The 15616-nt window shown below is 41.1% G+C and overlaps 2 protein-coding genes across 2 annotated transcripts; both read left to right on the top strand.

The window, feature by feature from the left end:
- The first annotated feature begins 2641 nt into the window (after window positions 1-2641).
- On the top strand, window positions 2642-5056 carry LOC135251932 (bile salt export pump). The gene is made up of 4 exons (XM_064329815.1): window positions 2642-2885; window positions 3272-3443; window positions 3994-4118; window positions 4846-5056. The coding sequence occupies exons 1-4, from the start codon at window positions 2821-2823 to the stop codon at window positions 5054-5056; spliced, it is 573 nt and encodes a 190-aa protein (XP_064185885.1). The 5' UTR covers window positions 2642-2820.
- A 290-nt stretch (window positions 5057-5346) lies between these two features.
- Window positions 5347-14651, top strand: LOC135250786 (bile salt export pump-like). The gene is made up of 18 exons (XM_064327465.1): window positions 5347-5457; window positions 5545-5655; window positions 5769-5894; window positions 6015-6218; window positions 6310-6480; window positions 7444-7645; window positions 7744-7825; window positions 8038-8164; window positions 8264-8428; window positions 8522-8626; window positions 8704-8865; window positions 9186-9389; window positions 9664-9905; window positions 10389-10545; window positions 12750-12947; window positions 13594-13800; window positions 13995-14141; window positions 14322-14651. The coding sequence occupies exons 1-18, from the start codon at window positions 5362-5364 to the stop codon at window positions 14520-14522; spliced, it is 2907 nt and encodes a 968-aa protein (XP_064183535.1). The 5' UTR covers window positions 5347-5361; the 3' UTR covers window positions 14523-14651.
- The last annotated feature ends 965 nt before the right edge of the window (window positions 14652-15616 follow it).

Below are 15616 nucleotides of genomic sequence, written 5' to 3'. Positions count from 1 at the left end.
TTGACTGTTCTGGCATTGTGGACTGGACTCCACAATATAGGTTTTACAAATGTTATATAATGGTGGTTTTTGCTTTGATTTCAGGAAGAATACTTTAAGAATAAATTTAACCAGAAATGAAGGAGCCAATTCACCTACAAAAAGTAACAGCATTGAAGGAAGAACCTGAAACGCACATGCTGAAAGCAGAATCTGAAGGAGGTGATGTGTGATTTAAAATTCATCATAACACATTGTACTTCAATGAATGACCGATGGCAGTTGGGAAGGCATAGCATGCAATGGCTTTAGCACTCTACCTGTATGACAGTACAAGTGACTTTTATTAACAAAGGTGTATCAATATCTGAAGGTGCCTGGGTGGTACAGTTAAAAAATTATGTAGACTGTTTCTGGGGCTTTTGTGTAAATAATTGATTTTGTCTTTCAATTTCTTTCAGATTACACACCCAATAAAAAGGAGTAAGTCTGGTTTATTTTGTATTTTGGAAAGTTAACTTGGTGGGTTCAGACATAGTTCAATTTTAGGTCTGCAAGCGAGAATACATATCATGAGCCACACTAATATAAAACTGTTGTTGCAACTGCTTTTGTCCCTGAATGACCCTGTATAACAAAGTCAATGTGAAACATTGAATTATTCCATTGTATTATTCCTATACAATTTCCATTCACTGGTCATTTCTCTTACAGCTACACATGTATAGAACAATAAAATTAACCTGCACAGATGATTACACCACCAGTACAGACAGTTCACTATCAATAAAACCATTAGCATGAACATTCTGTACTTACATGCTATTTTGTTTCAATTGTGATTAGGTTTATAATACATTCACTTATGTAGCCCAATAAAAAGGCATTTCCTAACACCTAAGCTATCTAACAATTACAGTGTCATGAATAAGTCGTTGTCCCCTTCCTGATTTACTCTATTATTGCCTGTTTGTCTCACTGAATGGTTTAAGATCTGTAGACAAAATGTATTATTAGACAAAGGGAACCTGAGTGAATGCAAAACACTTATTACTTCATTATTATTTCATTCATTTAATGGAAAAACTTCAGTTACATCAACTTTTTTATTTCTTTATTATACCTCTAGGATTGAAGAGAAAAAAGACAAAGGGCTCTCTGTTGGGTTTTTTCAGCTGGTAATTATTCATTTGTATCTCATTTGCTAAGAATCTTTCAGCCTGCAAAACAAAATTATTCAAAATACAGCATAGCAACTATAGGCCATCTGGGTGCTTGCTATTGCATGCTGTGATTGATCCTTTAACATATTCATTATCTTTGTTCTGTTGTGCGACACCGAGGCTGTTTTAAAAAGCTATGATTAGCCATAAATTATCTGGTTTTTTTCTAGTTCCGATTCGCAACATGGAAGGACACGCTGATGATGGTGGTGGGGGGCCTGTGTTCCCTGGTCCATGGTGCAGCTTCCCCGTTAATGCTCCTTGTGTACGGCACCATGACCAACACTTTCGTGTCCTATGATCTGGAGCTCCAGGAGCTGGCAGACCCTAATAAAACATGCACCAACAACACCGTCACCTGGATCAACGGTTCCATAGTGGAACTGGCAGACAACTCCACCGTGTACTGCGGGTGAGTGATGTACAAGTCTCAACCAGATGAAAATTAAAATTTTTTAAAATGTATTAAGTTACAACAAATATTCACGTCTAATCTAAAGACAAGGTTGAACTACCTGAAAACAAAGGTCACAGACATGGCCAGTCACACAAGAAATTAAGGAAAACACAGCAGGTTTGTCCCAATGTAATCCAAAATCCCAGAATCAAAGACAGCAGAATAAGACCAGAGATGAAATGTAGAATACCTGACATAAATGCAGAATATTCTGATTGGTTCTTGCGCAAGGTCCATTTGACCAGAGAGAATATTTGATTAGACACCACTGCTGAAGATGGCCACACAAGTGAGCAACAAAGATGCTCAAATTCAATGCAGAAGTGATGCAAATGTATAACACTCTGATTCAAGATTAGAAAGTCAATTGAATGAACAGACTATTTTTATTTATTTATTTAAATTTATGAGCTGGAAGACATCATGGACACATTCATGCACACATACCCCACATTACAACTTTCTCAATACCAATTTGTGTAAAAGAGCAAAAATGCGGCCATCCCTGCATTTCCATCTTTTCCGAAAACTTTCTTTCCGAAAATGGCATACTGTCATTCACACAATCTAGGCTGCCCCAAAATTCTCTGAAAGGTTTTTTTTTCCTGCATATATAGATTGTGGAATGATCAACAAAACATCATTCCTTCAGTAGTAAAAGAAAAGATTCATGGAATATTGAAAGTCAGGCTTGATATTGCACTGAATCAACTCAAGACTGCTGACAATTTTTTTTTACATAAAAACCCATGTTAAATGAGTTCTCTGTTTTGCAGAGTAGACATGGAGGCCGAGATGACCACATTTGCTTATTACTTTGTTGGAATCGGAATTGCTGTGATGCTCGTTAGTTATTTTCAAGTAAGTGAAATCAAGCCTTACTCAGAAAGTGTGATAGCAAAGAGCCACAGATCTGGTACTTACAAGACCTGTTTGAGAATGTTACAGACTAAAGCACTGCAAAACAGTTGCTGATCTTGTGCATTGTGGGTTATAGGACATGCTGTGGTAATGTCCCTCTTTCACAGTTTCTCTCTTCACTCTGTGGTAATGTCACCTCTTTCATAGTTTCTCTCTTCACTCTGGTTTTAGATTGCCCTTTGGGTGACAGCTGCAGCCCGTCAGATCCAGACCATCAGGAAGACTTTCTTCCGGAAAGTAATGTGCATGGAGATCGGCTGGTTTGACTGCAATTCTGTGGGAGAATTGAACACAAGAATATCAGAGTAAGTGCAAAACTGAATTTATTCATTAATTTTTACATAATCAAGTCAAGGAAGAAAGGCGCGAATCACAACTATTACTTTATTATCAAGCGACTTAACTACCTGGCTTCTTAAACCTCAGTGGAAGATATTAGATTGAAGATGCAATTTCCTTTATTAAATGTACTAAACATGTATGAATCAAAACTTTGCACTTTAATGCCACATTCATAAGAAGATACAGTAAGAGTTTTTATAGCACATAAGCAGAAAATATGCCATAGAATTCCTTAGGTGTCTTGCATGTTATTCAGGGATTTTCCATTAACTGTAGTGTAGCATGCTCCATTATAACTCATATCCAATTCAGAGTAAACTGAATAATGTTATGTGTTCTTCCATTTCAGTGACATCAACAAGATTAACAACGCTATTGCAGACCAGGTGTCCATCTTCATCGAACGGATCTCCACCTTCATCTTCGGCTTCCTGGTGGGGTTCCTTGGAGGCTGGAAGCTGACCCTGGTGGTCATTGCAGCAAGCCCTTTGATAGGCCTTGCAGCTGGATTAATGGCCATGGTAATAAATACTATAGGAGTGCAGAAACACCACTATTTTCATCTGCATATCCAGCTAACTGTTGTTTAACTATTGCATCTGCCATGAAATACATTAAACTATGTGTTTTATTGTGCCCAAGAAATTACTCTTGTGTCATTTTCTGTTTAATGGTCATGTTCCCTGCTCATCTCATTATCCATATATCTTCTGAATAGCACTGGTCGACTTTAGGAAGGCAATGTAAGCGCCAGGGCTCATTTGCAAAAGAAATGTCAATCGATGTGGCTACCCTGGTTAAATAAAGGTTACATCTCATATATACATCTATAATGCATTATCTATGCATTTCCCTTTAAATTTCTGTAGTGATGTATGCAACTGCATATGTATGCATGCAAAGAATTACCTTTAAATTATCTTTCTTTTTTCCATGTATATTTTCAAGTCAGACAAAATCGCAGGTCTTAAATAAGGGTTTCAGAAAGAAGAATCTGAATTTACCATAGAATATATTATCTCAATGTTTATTATTTGAATTAATGCTGTATTTGTCCCGCTGCGCTCCCAGGCGGTGGCCAAGCTGACCGGTCGGGAGCTGTTAGCCTACGCCAAGGCGGGGGCGGTGGCGGACGAGGTGCTGTCCTCCATCAGAACCGTGGTTGCTTTTGGAGGCGAGCAGAAAGAGGTCGAAAGGTGAGGCCACCAATACCAAAGCAGAAACATTTACTACCACATGAGCCAATCCTGGCTTGTGCAGCTTAAGCTGTATTTATGCAGTTAGCTATGCAATGAGCTATTCAGGAATTGGGACTTGACCACATGGAGCCTCATATTCTCACCACATATTCTCACTTGAGATTCACACCCACTTAAATCAGGGTCGTCCATCATGAGCGGCCCTGAATACAATTAAATGAGCTTGTTGTGACCAGGGGTGGAAAATCCAGGTTCAGAAAGTAAAAGTACTTCCCAATATTTTGTTTTGTTCACCAGAGAAAATTCTTCCCTTGTGATAACCAGACACAGCAAGGTATATCCATGTAAGAAATATTCTAGGATTTCTGCAGAAAGAGTCTGGCACTTACACACAACAGTATGAACAAACCCAAACTGAAGAAAACAGGGGCAGGCCCTTCTTTTTATAAGCGTAATGAAAAAAGAGTAATAAAAAAAGAGTAATAACATTTTTATTCTACATTAATCCTACATTTGATTGATATGTGGTTAATACATAAGCATATGGTAAGATTTCATAAAGTAACTTATGTTATGGGCAGAATGGTGTCATAGCTGGTTTATGAATGAGTCGCAGGTCCTTTATCATTTCCACATGAAAATGATATATTCTTTTTGAATGCGTCTTATATAGAAGAGATACAGTTTATGTTTTGTGTTATGGACTTTGTTGCTCTTTCTGCAGGTATGACAACAACTTGGTTGTGGCTCAGAACTGGGGTGTTAAAAAAGGAACCATCATTGGTCTGTTCCAAGGTTACCTCTGGTGCATCATTTTCCTGTGCTATGCCTTGGCTTTTTGGTATGGCTCAAAGCTGGTCATCGACACCAAGGAGCTCTCTCCTGGGGGCCTAATTCAGGTACCCCACTCCCCCCACACACTTATCCTGCAATAACTCTAGTGCCCCAGTGATAACTCAGATATTTACATGTTCAAGCATTATAAGATACTGTTATTAGCATTATAATGTTTGCAAATTCAGTTTAATTTCACCATTCAAATTACCTCTGGTTTTAAGGAATTATGGGATAGATTTGAAGTTGTCAAGCCATTGACCTGATGCAATGTTTGTATCTGATGATGGTCTGGGGTATTTGTGGAGTATGCACAGGGGGAATGTATGTTTGTGTGTGCGTGTTTGTGCGTGTCTAATGGGGCATGCGCATGTGTGTTTGTCCCCAGGTTTTCTTCGGTGTTCTCATGGCTGCCATGAACCTGGGCCAGGCCTCGCCCTGTCTAGAGGCTTTTGCCTCAGGCCGAGCTGCTGCAAAGAGCATCTTCGACACTATTGACAGGGTGGGGCAGATTGCCTTCCATTTATCTCACCAAATACCCCAATGATCAGTAATATTTCATATTAATAATGCATTCATTGTCCTCCAGGAACCAGAAATTAACTGTTTCTCTGAAGATGGGCACAAATTAGAGAAGGTCAAAGGTGACATCGAATTTCACAGTGTCACATTTAACTATCCGTCACGACCAGAAATCAAGGTATTCGGTTATCGGCTTGTTCACATGTTAATAAGGACTGTACCCAAATCAGAAGTTTTCCAGACCCATGCAAAAGAGTGTGAACATATGATCCACCTGCTCTGTCATTTTAGACATTAGATGATTTGAACCTGCTGGTCAAAGCAGGAGAAACCACAGCTTTTGTTGGACCAAGCGGATCCGGAAAGAGCACTGTCATCCAGCTCATCCAGAGATTCTACAACCCAGAGGAAGGCATGGTACTAAACTAGCTTTGTTGAGCTTGTCCATTTGCTGACAATGTTGGAACATAATAAGCTTCTTGGACCTTTTCTACATTAGACAGATGCTTTAACCTATAAAACACTGCTGTTTGACAGGTGACCCTAGATGGCCATGATATCCGGGGACTGAACATCCAGTGGCTCCGCTCTCTGATTGGAATCGTGGAGCAGGAGCCTGTGCTGTTCGCCACCACCATTGCAGAGAACATCTGCTTTGGCAGGCCAGGCGTGTCCATGGAGGACATTGTGAAGGCAACCAAGGAGGCCAATGCCTACAACTTCATCATGGACTTGCCCCAGGTAGAAGAGACACTCTGACAGCAGATTCACAGCCTCTGAGAGAATATGTAAAAGTATCTGTTGCCAAACGGTCTCATCTTCGGTTAAACAGAAATTTGAGACCCTTGTGGGAGAAGGAGGGGGTCAGATGAGCGGAGGGCAGAAGCAGAGGATAGCCATCGCTCGAGCCCTGGTCAGGAACCCCAGAATATTGCTGCTGGACATGGCCACTTCTGCCCTGGACAACGAGAGTGAGGCTGTGGTACAGGCGGCGCTAGATAAGGTGGCTGTTTTCTTCTTATATATATACAGAATTAACTCATTCATAACAAATTATGAATTAATTATGAATAACAAATTCACAATTGATTCATGAAAGAAAGCATTCCATCTAAATGTACATTTTTACTAGCTGTTTCCACAGACTAATGTGGTGAATATCATTTGCTGACAACTTCATCAAGAGATTTACTCTTTATTAGCCTCGTGAGCCAGTCTCTTTGTTCAACAGAGCCTGGTCGATGCCTTGGCGTTCTAGGCATAAACAAAAGAGGCAACCTTCCTGGAATAGTTGTATTTTCCCAACCAATCAGAGTGCAGAGGGGTGGTGCCAAATGTGGTGACAATTTTGGCGAGGCGTGGTCTGAAACGTGCACCGGAAAACATTACCGGAGGCAAACTTTTCCACAGACTCGCATCAGTTCGCCACTATTTGGGGAAAATGATTGTATTGATTGTAACGGGCAAACAATCGAAACCATTGCATCTTCTGGCCATTGTTCTGGGTATTTATTTGATAGCATACCGTAGACCACGCTTGAAAAAGGTAACTTTTTCCAAATCCTGTAGGGAAGCAAGCGAATACATCTCTGTTCCATAACAGTGTATCCAAACACACATGCTGAAGGTCCTTCAACGAAGTCATGCCATGTATTTGGCAAGTCTGTGATATAACAGATTTAAAATCTTCTTCAAATTTGTCCATAATTCTGTTTTTAGCTGATAATTTGGGTTTGCTCGATAGCTTTGTCCGTTTCTCTGGTGTGTTTCAGTCGGGACTTAGATTGCAACACACACGGAACAGACGGTGTGTTGGAGGGGGGAGAACCGGCACACTGAGACAGACAGTTCGATTAACCAATAGGGAAGCCGCCGCTGGCTCCCAGCGGCAGGCGACTCCTCCCTTTTGCCCCGGAAAGTACATGCGCTCGTCCAGACTAACTCTTTATGCTCTCAACATTTCCAGGCTCGCTTGGGTCGAACAACCATCTCCATCACCCACCGCCTATCCACCATCCACAATGCAGATGTCATCATTGGCTTTGAGCATGGCAGGGCAGTTGAGAGAGGCTCTCACAGTGAGCTACTGGTCAGGAAGGGCGTGTACTTCACCTTAGTCACACTGCAGAACCAAGGTCATGACGCATCCAAAGACAGGACAAAGCAGAGTGGGTCTGATCTAGATATTAATAACACATTGTAGTAGTGTTAAATGTGCCTGTTGCGCTTTATTACAAACACTTATACATTTGATGTTCACTGTTAGCTCCTGAGAGCGAAACTGTTGAAGAACCAGGCATTGAGAGAATGGGCAGTTTCAGAAATGTGAATTATGGACCAGAACGCAGGTAAGGTTCCAAAACACAGGGATTATCCTTACTTTGGTGTTACACATGCTTCTTAGTAGACAAAGTGTATGGATAAAAATTATTGTAAAATATTAATAAATAATGTGGCAGAATTATTTTAGGTTATTCATGAAGATTTAATTGAGTGGTAGTTTTTTTGTTTGGATTTGTGATAAAGTTACAGTTACACCACTGATGTATCTTTTTCAAAGGTCTCTGCGTCTGAGATCCCACTCCCAGCTGTCCCAGAGTTACCCTCCCGATGCTATATCTGGAAGCGTCCAAATTGATTCTCATAGCTTCAGTCAAAATATGGATACCGAGAGAGCAAAACAGAAGGTACCAACTACACTGTCCACCACTGTCCATCACCTTGCTGTATCTTGTTTTATCATACCTCTCTGTCTCCGTTCTATCTCAATAAACTTGTGACGACAGATAGTGGAAGATGAAGGGGAAGAACACATCGAGTCGGCACCAGTGGCACGGATTCTGAGGTACAACAGGTCCGAATGGCCCTACATGCTGCTGGGTTCTATAGGCGCTGGAATAAACGGAGCGGTCAATCCCATCTACGCCATATTATTCAGTCAGATCCTTGGGGTGAGGCACAGTTGCATCTTTCTATTATGTGGAAACTTGCTGAGATCTCAGCTTGTTAACTTTTCAACTTTTCTTATCCTTGATCATTTGCAGACATTTTCCATCCAGGATCTTAATGAGCAAAGGAATCAGATTGATGGAATATGTGTGCTGTTTGTCCTCATTGCCATCGTGAGCTTCTTCTCTCAGTTTCTACAGGTATGGTTTCCATGGACACTGGCAGTGCGTAATATTTGTTTAGTGGTCTGCCTGTGACCACATTGTTGTTGTTGCAGGGCTATGCTTTTGGGATGTCAGGGGAGCTGTTGACAAGGAAACTGAGGAAACTCGGATTCCAGGCCATGCTGAGGCAGGAGGTTGGGTGGTTTGACGACCCCATGAACAGCCCTGGAGCTCTCACTACCAGGCTGGCCACGGATGCATCCATGGTCCAAGGGGTGAGTTACAGTGAAAGAGTGATATGGTACACTTCCTGGTCAGGAAAAACATTCTGTGGAATCTTTCCAATTATACAAAGGACATAAACATCAGAATATCAGACTTAATGGTCAATGCAGTAGCATAACCCACCAGAAGTAGCCTTTCAAGCTTTTTATTATTATTGCTGGTGCAAACATTAAACATAAACAAATGACACTTTCCACTGTTGAAAAATCTCTTTCATGTTGTTATTGTTAAAAATAGGTCAAAGATAATGTTCAAAAACATGTTTTCAAGAGATCTCGCTGACCAGTTATGTGTCTTGTTATTTCTGCAGGCGACAGGGTCACAGATCGGAATGATTGTCAACTCCTTGACCAGTATTGGAGCATCTTTTATCATAGCGTTCTACTTTAGCTGGAAGCTAACCCTAGTGGTCAGTTGCTTTCTGCCGCTAATTGGATTGTCAGGGGTGTTCCAGGCCAAAATGCTGACAGGTTTTGCAAATGAAGATAAGAAGGCCATGGAGGCAGCAGGTCAGGTAAGCCAAAGTCTGCATTCTTCCCTGCATTGCTATACATGATGACTGTCTTTACAATCTGCCCTGTATCAAATCCCTCTCTGCTTTACAGTCTGCCCTGTATCTCTGTCACTCTCTGCTTTACAGTCTGCCCTGTATCTCTGTCACTCTCTGCTTTACAGTCTGCCCTGTATCTCTGTATCAAATCCCTCTACATTCCATCCTGTACTAATATGATCTAATACAAATACAGAAGTATCATATTATAAGGCTCTGAGTTCCTGCTCTTCTGCAGGTTTCCAGTGAAGCTCTGGCCAACATTAGGACGATTGCTGGGTTAGCCAAGGAGAAAACATTTGTGGATCTATACGAGCAGCAACTGGAGGCTCCATATCGAGCGGCTAAGAAGAAGGCCAACGTATATGCCATCTGCTTTGCATTTGCACAGTGTGTAATCTTTATGGCATATGCAGGCTCCTTTCGATACGGCGGCTATCTTGTGACCAATGAGGGATTACATTACATGTTTGTGTTCAGGTGGGTCTGGTACAACATTAAAGCCATTGTTTGCTAGCTAGCCATTGCAGTGACAAAACAACAAGAGAAAGAGTGTCTTCACAAACTGACATCATTTTGTGCATCACCAGAACAAACAAAAGACACAGTAAGTTAGTTGTGCCCTGAACTTTGACTGTGACACACTACATTCATATCATAGCGGGAGAACATAGTATAATGGAGTCACATAACAATTGTTTTCACCAGATTTACAACTGTGCGGGTGGTGGAATGCAGTTACAGTACCAAGCTACCCTCAATGCTTTCTAAATGCTCTGCTCAGTGTCTTACAGATAAAGGTTTGCTGACTGAGTTGTCCACCTATGAAATACAGGAAAATGGGGGCTACATACTTGAAAATGATTGCATTCGCAAAACTGTATAAAGTACTTAACTGTGTGTGTGTTTGTGTGCATGCATGTATGCGTGTGTATGTGTGTGTGTGCGTTTGTGTGTGTGTAGAGTGATCTCTGCCATTGTAATCAGTGGCACAGCCCTGGGACGAGCCTCCTCCTTCACCCCAGATTATGCCAAGGCCAAGATAGCGGCAACACAGCTCTTTAAACTTCTGGACAGAGTCCCTAAAATCAGCATGAACCAGACTGAGGGAGAGACATGGGTAAGATCAATCGCCTCACAAGACCTTACAGTTTGGATGATTTTCCTGAGTTGCAGGCTTTCATTAATGGAAAGATTATCTTAAAATAACTAATCAAGCTGACTAGGTTAGACATGGCTATTAGGTGGTTTAACTGAGCCCACAAGAACTTAGCTACTGTTGTCTGTTAGCTATCTAGGAAGGAGGAGATTCAGTAAAGATACAAACATAGTACATGGTTGTACATAGTTGCTCCCCTTGCACATAATAATTAACTACTTCCCCAGTTAGAACTAGCTAACAAGGAGTTAGCAAGTGGTGTAGACAGTTAGCTAAATACGAAGCAAGCACAACATTGCTTGTAACTGGCTAGCAAAAAAGATCTCAGATCTTAGTAGGTATGCTAGCTTTTATTAAATAGAAATCGAGATCAATAATCAATTAATGGCGATGCTTCCCACCCGTCAGTTTTCATCTCAGCAGCCACCACTGCTTCCTGAATCATGGTGGTAAAATAATTTGTGAAATAAGCTGGTGAAGTCCATGGTTGGATCAAATACTACAGACCCTGACTGCAGCCCGCAAGACCTGTAGTTCAACAGCACTGCTAGAAAAATAGTTGGGACGTTGATGTTCCACCATGAGGGGGGCACTGTGGATAGGGCTGCAATCTTTAAGAAAATTGTTAATACTGTGTATAACATTTATTATTACATACACCGATGAAAAGCAAGGATTTCTCTATACTCAGATTACCATAATGGTGTATTGGGCTCTTTTTCTGGATGGCGCATGGTTTGTGGTGAGCTGTCACACTGGCAAAGTACCATTTGTTCATTTGGTCACTGGCTGTGCATCGAAGTGTGCTGTTGGGGGTGTGTCAGTAATGATCAAGCAGCGCTCTGTAATTTCGGTGTCAGAGCCAGTTCAAGTTCCAAGTCCATATGTGGGTCATGCCATCCGCGTTGCCTGTGGGCTGTACATTACAAATGGAGGAGCCAAGGAAAGCTGTAACTCTCCTGCACTTCAGGAGTGCCATTTGGAAATATTCTATGCCACTGGAGACGATATAATAACCAAGGAGAAAGTCACCTGCAACTTATGCAAGCGGCAACTGCCATCTAACCTCCAAAGGGAGATTGGTCAGCTGTTTCGTTTAAGTATGCCATGCCATTGTGAATTAGTGACAGACTCAAGCATTATAATTTTTTCTTTCATTTGAGCAACAGTTCGAACCAAGTCATGTTATTGTTGTGATCTTTCCTGGTTTTATTTTGTTTCTGTAGTCATTATTTCTTACAGCATAAAGTATCCAAATAAACTTTATAACATAAAGATACAGATTTCATTGGAAACCCAGTCAGAAATTCCACATTTGGGCAACAGTTTGCTGAAATTTTGACTGTAGAAAATGTCAAATGACAAATTTCTGTCATTTACGAGATTTGTTTGAAATTAAATTTTTGGAAAAAGTGGCAGCTCTACTCTACACAAGAACATCAGTTTCCTCTTGAGAGAAGCTTCTTCTGATGAGCATATCTTTGTCTTCCATTTCAGTGGTAGACCATGGAAATTGATAGTAAGCCAGCACAGTATGCACATGGCTTATAAAGGAATTGAAAGGAGGTCATTCGATTGGCTGTGATTGAGTCCAGCTACAGCACACCCACTGATAATATATTCAGCCCAATTTCCGATTTTTCAGTAGTGCACAGCTCAAAGCACAGAGCGCAGGTGGAATATGGGCTGGATTTGGCTGAATATATTATCAGTCACGCCTTGGGTTTCGAAAATACCAAAATTCAGTAGCCATGCCCAGCACACCCATGTGCCGTACTATTTATTCTGGAAAATAGAGCTCATTATGTCTTATAAGGTCAGGCAAATAGCAGCAATAGAATGAATAAAAATCAGGGGGTAAAGACCAAATTTTGACAGTTATTTTCAGAGTTCGCCATGACAGAAATGTTCTCCTAACATGTCACAAAGCAAATCAATGACCAAATATTTATCAACAAAAGCAGAATAATCATTCTTGGTTTTACAGACTACCCAGCCAAAAGAGAAAGCCACTTTAAAATCTAACCAGTGGCAATATACTGTCAATCATTCAATCAGTCATGCCATTAATATGGTCTATTGAAAAATGTCACAGTACCATAAATGTCAATACACTTGCTAATACAGCTCAGCATTAACTTACACAGCTGTCCTTTATGCAACAGGATACATTCAAGGGAAAGGTCGAGTTCATTGACTGCAAGTTCACGTACCCGACCCGCCCGGACATCCAGGTGCTGAACGGTCTGACGGTGTCGGTGAAGCCTGGCCAAACTCTGGCCTTTGTGGGCAGCAGTGGCTGTGGAAAAAGCACCAGTGTCCAGCTGCTGGAGAGGTTCTATGACCCTGACCATGGCACTGTGGTCAGTCCCTGTCCTTATATCTCTCGGTTCTTATCGTTAGGTAGTACTTGATTAAAGTACTCTGTTATAGAGGTGTAAATTCAACTGGCAAGAAGGCTCTCGAACAGCATGCCAGGCTGTGGAATGACTAGAATTCTGGCTGGGAGTCCTGCGGGTTGCTCCTGTGGGGTGGTCCATATACAAATCACCACAGTGATAGTATTCACAGTGTATACAATATAAGTTTGATCCCCAGACCATGGGACTTTCACAGCTGTTATCCCCGCTCATCGATCTTTATTTCTTACCCTCTCCGCTCTCTCTCTATCTGTCTGAATAATGCAAAAGTACAAAAAGAGGGTGGATTGTCTGCTGTCATAATATAAATATGTGTGTGTTTGTTTGTGTGTGTGATGAAGATGTTTGGTGGTAATCTCTTTTGTTACAATACAAATTGATTGTTGTTTGTTAGGTTAGCAGTAGACTTATTTATTATAAATGGGCCTCTGTTCCTTTTTGGTGATACTACATTTTTATATTTTTTGAGAAAATCTGATATTCTCTGCCACTGTACGTTGGGCTGGATTAAAAACTGCAGCCCAGTGATTGTAATGTAATAATGAATGTGCTCGTTGTGGTTCTGACAGCTGCTTCTTTCTCCTCCTAGCTCATAGATGGCCATAGCTCTTTACGTGTCAATGTGCCTTTCCTGAGGTCACAGATTGGCATTGTCTCCCAAGAGCCGGTGCTCTTTGACTGCAGTATCGCTGAGAATATCCAGTACGGAGACAACACACGAACCGTCAGCATGGAGGAAACCATCGAGGCAGCAAAGAAAGCTTACCTGCATGATTTCGTGATGAGTTTACCAAATGTCAGTATAATGTTAGAAACCCTTTCTCACTGCCAGCAATTTTCAGAATCCATTTGCAGCTTTGAACCTTTCATCCCATGAAGAAATCCAAAGTACATTATAACAATTTTAGCATGCTTTTACTCTCAATAAGTCAACTCCCTTTTGCCACACAAATCTCTCCCTCACTCACATCAATTCTGTATTTTTTGCAGAAATATGAGACTCAGGTCGGAGCTCAGGGTTCGCAGCTGTCGCGGGGGCAGAAGCAGAGGATAGCCATCGCTCGCGCCATCGTCAGGAACCCCAAAATTCTGCTGCTGGACGAAGCCACCTCGGCGCTGGACACAGAGAGCGAGAAGGTACTGTGATTCACCTGAGAACGGTTGTTTATTAACGCAGCTAAGGTGCAAACAGTGAAACTTCCCATTTAGCATAATACACATTAGAAATTGTTCACTTGGTAAATGCCAAAGGTTTACACTCATTTGTGTGTATATGTGTCTCTGAGAGAGCAGTGATGTCATGCTCTCCCTCCACAGACAGTGCAAGCCGCCCTTGATGAGGCCAGGCAGGGCCGCACATGCATTGTCATAGCCCACAGACTGTCCACCATCCAGACGGCAGACATCATAGCTGTCATGTCGCAGGGAGCCATCATCGAACAAGGGATGCACGAAGAACTCATGGCCAAGAAGGGCGCCTACTACAAGCTGGTTACAACAGGGGCACCCATCAGTTAGACAGAGATAAATGTAATGAATTTATGAAATGTCTGGATTGGTTTGCATAGTATAAGCACTGAAAATACTGTTTTTACTTTTACTCAATCAATCAATCAATCAAATTTTATTTGTATAGCATATTTTACAGCAGTTAGGAGCAAGCCTAAGGCAACAGTGGCAAGGAAAAACTCCCTGTGGCAGATGACTCCCTGTGGCAGATGGTTTTGGCTTTTACTCGTTATGAACATGCAAGATGTAAGTGTAAATAACTCAGCTTTTTATGATTCTGGAAAGTTTATCACTAATTTCCGTCACTAATTTAGCAAAGCTAACATTGCTTCCACCTGCAGCCATTCATAGAGGCAGCACAGTTAGCATGCAGCCCATAAATATTGTCTAACTACGTGTTAAATAGCCAAAATCAAAAAGTTGGACTATCCCTGTAAGGAAATTATTAATGGGGATAATTTAATGCCCCCTACATATTAGAGCAGACATTTGCCCCTTGTTTACACCGAAATTGACACTTATGCTTTGAGTACACACTTATTGAGCACCCATTTTTCCTGGAACACTCATAAACAGGAGAAAAACTTTCATGCAAAGCAAGGAAGCTAGACGCACTCTGGCCAGCTCCCAGGGACATTGCACTTTTGGTTTTGGTTCCTTAGTCCAGTAATCTCATTCACAATATAAGATGTATCCACCATAAATGGCCCTCAATTATGATATCATCATTTTTTAAAAAATGAAACAAAGAAAAAACATTTGTTTGGAACACGCCTATGGTGTGTCCCTATGGTATTTGTAATTAAAAACTATATGTAATAAAAACCACTATATTACATATCGATGTGTCCGTGTTATCCATTGTTTCTTTGTATATTATGGATGTTTTATACAGCCAGAAATTGTGGTCGGAGTAATGTAGTGAGTAGTGTGTAAATTTCATTGGCATGTTTATTGGCATAATTCATGTTTTCCAATAAATGTCTGTTTATAAAGAAGATGCAAGTTTAATGAGTTGCAGATGTAAACCTACATATTTCACTTTTGCTTTGCCATTAAAAGGGGTTTTATACGTTTTTAACTGAATAATTATTCATAAACCA

The sequence above is a fragment of the Anguilla rostrata genome, chromosome 3 (genome assembly GCF_018555375.3).
Source record: "Anguilla rostrata isolate EN2019 chromosome 3, ASM1855537v3, whole genome shotgun sequence".
In the NCBI taxonomy this organism is placed as follows: Eukaryota; Metazoa; Chordata; class Actinopteri; order Anguilliformes; family Anguillidae; genus Anguilla; species Anguilla rostrata.
Note: the sequence above shows the minus strand (reverse complement) of the source record. Positions and strands in the feature narration are given on the sequence as shown.